The sequence below is a fragment of the Cebus imitator genome, unplaced genomic scaffold (assembly GCF_001604975.1).
Source record: "Cebus imitator isolate Cc_AM_T3 unplaced genomic scaffold, Cebus_imitator-1.0 Scaffold865, whole genome shotgun sequence".
In the NCBI taxonomy this organism is placed as follows: Eukaryota; Metazoa; Chordata; class Mammalia; order Primates; family Cebidae; genus Cebus; species Cebus imitator.
Window position 1 is genome coordinate 224,007 of NW_016108180.1, and position 7,610 is coordinate 231,616.

The 7,610-nt window shown below is 44.6% G+C and overlaps 1 protein-coding gene across 1 annotated transcript in view; it reads right to left on the reverse strand.

Moving 5' to 3' along the window:
* The window catches only part of ARFGAP3 (ADP ribosylation factor GTPase activating protein 3), a 63,691-nt gene that overhangs the window by 42,282 nt on the left and 13,799 nt on the right, over positions 1-7,610 (reverse strand). Inside the window, exon 3 of the mRNA XM_017520696.2 lies at positions 5,130-5,202. Within this exon, the coding sequence (XP_017376185.1) occupies positions 5,130-5,202 (73 nt within the window). The remainder of the gene's footprint in view (positions 1-5,129; positions 5,203-7,610) is intronic.

Consider the following 7,610-nt stretch of genomic DNA (forward strand, 5'->3'; position numbering starts at 1 on the left):
AAGACAGAGTTTCACTATGTTGGCCAGGCTGGTCTCAAACTCCTGACCTTGTGATCTGCCCGCCTCAGCCTCCCAAAGTGCTAGGAATACAGGCATGCACGACCATGCCCGGCCACTTTTTTTTTCTTTTTTTTGAGACAGAGTCTTGCTCTATTACCCAGGCTGCAGTGCAGTAGCTCCATCTCGGTTCACTGCAACCTCCACCTCCTGGGGTCAAGTGATCCCACCACCTCACCTCAGCCTCCCAAGTAGCTGGGATTACAGGTGTGTGCCACCACACCTGGCTAATTTTTGTATTTTTTGTAGAGATGGGGTCTCACTGTGTTGCTCAGGTTAGTCTTGAACTCCTGAGGTCAAGGGATCCACCTGCCTTGGCCTCATAAAGTGCTCAGATTACAGGCATGAGCCATTGCTCCTGACCCTTTTCTTTGTTTTTGAGATGGTCTGACTCTGTCATCCAGGCTGGAATATAGTGTGGCATGATCATGGCTCACTGCAGCCTCCAACTCCTGGATTCAGGCAATCCTCCCAGCTTGGCTTCCCAAAGTGCTGGGATTAGAAGAGTAAGCCACTACACCCAGTCCACAATCAATCTCAATTTGGATTCTACTAAATCAGAATTTTTGACAAATTAGGAGCTACATTAACATTTACCTTTTTCAGCACCATTTTGTCATTAACAGAGACTACAATATAGGTAAGATGATAGAACAAGTATTTAAACAATTAGAAAAAACTGCTTTCACCCACTTCATGAGGATCCATGTATAGACATAAATTATAGAATTTAATCTTAATTAAAACAGGTTTTCTAAAAACCTATACAAGTGATCCTTTTTTTTTTTGAGAAGGAGTTTCACTCTTGTTACCCAGGCTGGAGTACAATGGCGCGATCTCGGCTCACCGCAACCTCCGCCTCCTGGGTTCAAGCAATTCTCCTGCCTCAGCCTCCCAAGTAGCTGGGACTACAGGCGTGTGCCACCATGCCCAGCTGATTTTTGTATTTTTAGTAGAGACGGGGTTTCACCATGCTGACCAGGATGGTCTCGATCTCTTGACCTCGTGATCCACCCGCCTCGGTCTCCCAAAGTGCTGGGATTATAGGCGTGAGCTACCGCGCCCGGCCAGTGATCCTTTTATTAACAATTGACTAATAATGATATTGGTCACCCACATGTTCCAGATCCCAAGTGCTTTATGGGCATCATCTCATTCAATCCTCACACCAACACTTCAGACAGTCACTATTACTATCCACACTTTACAGATGGGGAAAATGAAGCACTCAGAGGTTCGACTACTTGCCCCAGGTCACATGGGTAGTGAACGACAGAGTTAAGATTCAAATACAAAAAGGATGGTTCCAAGCCCATAACTCATAGCGCCACTGGGTAAGCTGAATGACCACTGATGTGAGCCTTCCCTCCCCATGTACCCTAACCCCTGCTGGCTTGAAATGAGAACGCTCCTTTCTGGAGTTTGGAGGGTGACTCTGCAGCCTTGGGAAGGCTTAGAAGCAAAGACAGGTAAGTCAAACCAACAGTGCTAAGTTTAGGAACAAGTCTGTAAACACCATGATAATGGGCAAAGGTTTCTAATAAGATGCGTGAGGCTGGGCACAGTGGTTCATGCCTGTAATCCCAGCACTTTAGAAAGCCAAGGCAGGAGGATTGCTTGAGGCCAAGAGTTTGAGACCAACCTGGGAACCGAAATGAGACCATGTCTCTACAAAAAAATAGAAAATTAATTAAAAAATTAATTAAAAATTAATTTAAAAATTAATAAGAAACACTGGCCGGGTCCGGTGGCTCATGCCTGTAATCCCAGCATTTTGGGTGGCCGAAGTGAGCAGATCACTTGAGCCTAGGAGTTCAAGACTAGCCTGGCAACATGGCAAAACCCTGTCTATACTAAAAATGTAAAAAACTTGCTGTGCATGGTGGTACTTGCATGTAGTCTCAGCTACTTGGGAGGCTGAGTGGGAGAATCACCTGAGCCCAGGAAGCCGAGGCTGGCTGCAGTGAGCCATGCTTTTGCCACTGCACTCCAGCCTAGGCAACAGGAGTGAGACTTTGTCTCAAAAAAAAAAAAAAAAGGTTGAAACATCTAAGGCATATATTCTTTTTCTTTTTATTTTTTGAGACGGTCTTGCTCTGTTACCCAGGCTGGCTAGTGTGCAGTGGCACGGTGAACACTGCTCACTGCAGCCTCAACCTCCTGGGCTCAAGTGATTCTCCTGCCTCAGACTCCCAAGTGGCTGGGACTACAGGCATGCACCACTATGCCTGGCTAATTAAAAAATGCTTTTGTAGGCTTTGTTGTCCAGCCTGGTCTTGAACTCATGGGCTCAAGTGGTCCTCCTGCCTCAGCCTACCAGAGTTCTAGGGTTACAGGTGTGAGCCACCATGCCTGGCCAGGGATATATTTTTCATTAAGAAGGGCAAAAATTGTTTATTGGAAAGTAAAAAAAAAAAAAATCTTAGTTATTACAATGGTTTGTGGCCTTCCAAAGGTCGCCTCTACTTGACAAAATTGTATCCCTTAGTATTTAATTTCTCTCATTAAGGAAACATTAGATCCAATTTAAATGGAAAATTAATTAATTTTTCTGCTTAGGGACAACGATGAAAAAAGATTGAGAAACTAGCAATTTGAAAACTGCTATCTTAGGCTTACAACTTTAACAATTTAATTGATATGCATATATGTGTGCGTGTGTGTATACATGTGCGTGTGTGTGTGTGTGTGTATGTGTGCATATATATATATAGATATATATAATTATTATTATCTTTTTTTTTGAGACAGGGTCTTGCTCTGTCACCGCGGCTGGAGTGTAATGGCATTATCACAGCTCACTGCAGCCTTGAACTTCTGGGCTCAAGTGATCCTCCCACCTCAGACTCCTGAGCAGATGAGACTATAGGCAGGCACTACCATGCCTTACTAATTTTTAAGTTTTTTTGTACAGATGAGGTCTTACTATGTTGCCCAGGCTGGTCTTACACTCCTGGACTCAAGTGTTCCTCTCACCTCAGCCTCCCAAAGTGTTGGAGTTACAGGCATGAGCCACCATGCTGGCCATAATTTTTATTTGAAATGTATACAAATTTGATTTCTTATACTTTAGCATGTAAGAAATGCCTAAAAGAATTCCATTTACTCAACCTACACCATTTTGGCCTGATAAAGAGGCTACCAGTGCTTTGCAAGATTTGGCTGGTTAGATTTGTAAGGCTGCCAGTTCAGTGTTTCAGATAATCAAATATATTGAATTTGTAAATAAAGTTTAAAGTGTTTGAAAATCCTTAATCAGGTTTGTAAATGGGGTTTAAGGAAATCTGTTCTTTTAAAATTACAAACTAAACAACACACAATATTAATATTTGTGTTTAGAAATTAACACACAACATTTGCTACATTTGAAGACGTGAAGGATGGGTTTTTTGGCTGGGCACGGTGACTCACCCCTGTAATTCTAGTACTTTGGGAGGCCAACGCGGGCAGATCGGTTGAGGTCAGGAATTCAAGACCAGCCTGGTCAACATGGTGAAACCCCATCTCTACTAAAAATATCAAAAGACCCGGGCATGGTGGTGCGTGCCTGTAGTCCCAGCTACTCAGGAGGCTGAGGCAGGAGAATCTCTTCAACCAGGGAGGCAGAGGTTGCAGTGAGACGATATGGCACCACTGCACTCCAGCCTGGGCAACAGAGCCAGACTCCATCTCAAAAAAACAAAAACAGGCTGGGCACAGTGGCTCACGCCTGTAATCCCAGCACTTTGGGAGGCTGAGGTGGGCGGATCACCTGAGGTCAGAAGTTCAAGACCAGTCTGGCCAACATGGTCAAACCCTGTCTCTAAAAAAACAAAAACAAAAACAAACAAACAGAATGTTTTTTTTTTTAATTTGTAGATTTAAAAGTTAAATGTTAATTCAAATACAAGCATTCCATCCTAAGCACAAAGTCACCCCAGATATTAAAAAACTATTGTCATAAAGAAGCCTCCAGCTTCTTCATGCCCTCACTTCCTGTTTTAATTTTCTTAAAGCATTTACCATGGCCTGTTGTTTTCCTGTGAACATATTTCTTTGATTACTCTCTGAAAGCCTCTGTCTCTTAAGAGGGGATCTTGGTTATTTTAAATTATTTTTTAGAGATAAGGTCTCACTCTGTCACACAGGCTGGAGAGCAATGGTGTCAGCTCACTGCAACCTCTACCTCCCAGGCTCAAGAGATCCTCCCACCTCAGCCTCCCGAGTAGCTTAGACTGCAGGTATGCACTACCATGCTTTGCTAATTTGTGTATTTTTTGTAGAGATGAGGTTTTGCCATGTTGTCCAGGCTGGTCTTGTATTCATTCATAGGCTCAAGGCAATCTGCCTGACTCAGTCTCCCAAAGTTCTAGGATTACAACCATGAGAAACCACACCCAGAAGGGAACTTGTTTGTCTTGTCTGTCACTATATCCCTAGCACTTAGCCAACGTTTCCTGTTTATTAGGTGTTTAACAGATTTTTGAATAAACAAGTGAACTGGGTCTAACTTCAAAACCCATCAGGCTCTCTTCTTCATGTCATAGGGCCTCCCAAACTTGCAAGTATTGAACTCTTTTTGTTTGTTTGTTTATGGGGATGGAGTCTTGTTCTGTCGCCCAGCTGGAGTGCAGTGGTATGATCTCAGCTCACGGAAACCTCTGCCTTCCAGGTTCAAGCAATTCTCCTGCTCAGCCTCCCACGTAGCTGGGATTACAGGTGTGTGGCACCATGCCCAGCTAATTTTTGTTGTTGCTTTTTTTTTTAGTACACATGGGGTTCCACCACGTTGGCCAGGCTGGTCTCAAACTCCTGACCTCAAGTGATTTGCCTGCCTTGGCCACCCAAAGTGCTGGGATTATAGGAGTGAGCCACAGCGCCTGGCCTGTTTGGTTTTTCTAAATACAGGGTCTCGCCATGTTGCCTAGGGTCTCGCCATGTTGAACTCCTGGGCTCCAGTGATCCTCCACCTTGGCCTCCCAAAGGGATGGGATTACAGGCATGAGCACCACGCCTAGCCTGAACTTCTTTACTATTACAACATAACAAATATTTAAACAAGAAAGAAAATAACAAGTTTGAGATGAACTTACTGCATTGGCATTTCCTCCAACTTGCATGCATCGCAACTGAAACCACGACCAGTTAGAATCCAACTCTGTAGATCTAAATGGAAAGAATATTACTAAACGTTAATACTTTTATCTCCAGGATCAAAATCAGTGAGCTTTTGAGAACAAGTTTTCCCTAAGCTTTAAGATACCAAAGAAGTCTAAGTGAGTCAACAAGGACCCACACTTTTGGGATGCTACCACACTTTTGGAATACTAGGGTTCCAGACTGGATGGTGATTGGTGCAAGCAACCCCCGGCTCCTCTAATCCTTCCAGGAATGCAGGGCATAGGGACATGACAAGTGTCACCAGGCTACTGGAACAACATCAACTCTTTGCCTCCCATCCTTGGTTGGATATGATTTAAAATTTGGCAATGTGTCTACTCAAAACAGATGCAATGTTTGGATGTTTTCAGGTTGGTGATCTATTTGTTCAGTTTGATCTTACCAGAAGCTTGCAGGATGCTCATTCTCTTATCACCAGGTAGAAGAGACCTACCCAACAACACCACCAGCAGGGAGAGGAGAAAACACAAGATTTCATGCTCCTGAAGTGAAAGCTACAAGCACTTCCTCCCCTGCCACACCTTCTGCCTGACTTATGTCCACTGTAAGATCAAATCAGAAACAAATAAAGGCAGTGATTATAGCCTCAATGATGCACATTCACCAAGGGGTCGACCATAAAGCAACAATGTTAGAATCTTTATACTGAATCCACAGAAATGCGCAAAAAGCAGAGGCTGTTATTCAGTAATAGCTTGCCCTACACTAACTGTAAAGGAATGTGGATATTTTAGAATGGGTATAGGCAGAATACCCTTTACAAAATGGGCAAGAAAGAAAGAAAAGAAAAGAAGCCTCAGGTCTACCAAAACTTTCTTTTGTGTTGCCCTTACATTTACTCCTTTCCTTCTGTCCGTCCCTCCCTCCCTCCCTCCCTCCCTCCCTTCCTTCCCTCCTTCCCTCCCTCCTTTCTCTCTCTCTCTCCTCTCTCTCTCTCCCTTTCTCCCTTTCTTTCTGAGACAGGGTGTCACTCCATCACCCAGGAGTGGAGTGGTATAATCACAGCTCACTGAAGCCTCAACCAGGCTCAAACAATCCTCCTGTCTCAGCCTCCCAAGTAACTGGTAGCCACCATGCTTGGCTTTTTTTTTTCCCCAATAGATAGGGTCTTGTTATATTGCCCAAGCTGGTCTAGAACTCCTGGGCTCGAGCAATCCTCCCGCCTCAGCCTCTCAGTGTTGGGATCGTAGGTATATGCCACCATGCCCAGTCAACCTATCTTTTTTTTTTTTTTGAGACTGAGTCTCGCTTTGTTGTCCAGGCTGGAGTGCAGTGGCACGACTTCAGCTCATTGTAACCTCTACCTCCTGTATTTAAGCAATTCTCACACCTCGGCCTCCCGGCGTGGCTGCGATTAGAGGCATGCAGAACCACACCAGGCTAATTTCTGTAATTTTAGTAAAGATGGGGTTTCACCATGTTGGCCAGGCTTGTCTCAAACTCCTGGCCTCAAGCAATACCCCCGCCTCAGTCTCCCAAAGTGCGTCCCATTATTAATCTAGAGCTTGACTTATAGACAAGCTCAGTAACAACTTCCCAGCAGCCCTTTGTTTATAAGTTGCTTGATTACTTCCGTAAGGTCATGAACAGTGTTCTTTCTACACTAACACATAGAAAGGTTCTCCCCTGGTGTCTACTGAACTGGAGCCCAGATTCTGCTCTGGCCAGCATCAACGTGTTCCAGGGCTCACTATGTGCCAGGCTGTATGGGATTCTCTCGCTCGCTCCTGCCTACACCCTATACGGCAGGTCCTAGTATTCTCACCTCCACTTTCAAGAGAAGGAAGGAAGACATTTGGAGGTAAGGAACACACCCAGGGCCAGGAAGGGATAGCTTAGTTTTGGACTCCCACCAACCCGGCTCCAGCATCCTCAGCCTCGGTCCTCACCTTGTCCTAATGCTGTCTCCTGCTCTGCCCAGGATGAGTCACCCTCCCCGAAGGCCTCATCCCTCGGGCCTCAGGAGTGAAGTACTACCTCCCAGCCTGGCAGCTAAGATGCTCCACAATATGACAAATCCTCTCCTTTCACCCTTATTTCTATTTATTTTCCTATACAAAAACTAGCTACAAAGCATTTTGCTTTTTCCTACTTCTATATCTGAAGGTCCAAGTGCTGACCTCAATTTTCCCTGCCTTGTCTCCATTATCCTTTTTTGATGTTGTAGAGATGAGGTCTCACTATGTTGCCCAGGCTGGTCTTAAACTCCTGGGCTCAAACTATCCTCCCACCTTGGCCTCCAAAAGTGCTGGGATTGCAAGCACAAGCCACCATGCCGAGCCTTGTCTCCATTATCAAAATCTCATCAAACCTTCCAAGTTCATTGCAAACGTTACCTCTTTCAAACTTTGCCTAATTTTCTTTTTTTTTTTTTTTTTTGGGACGGAGTTTCG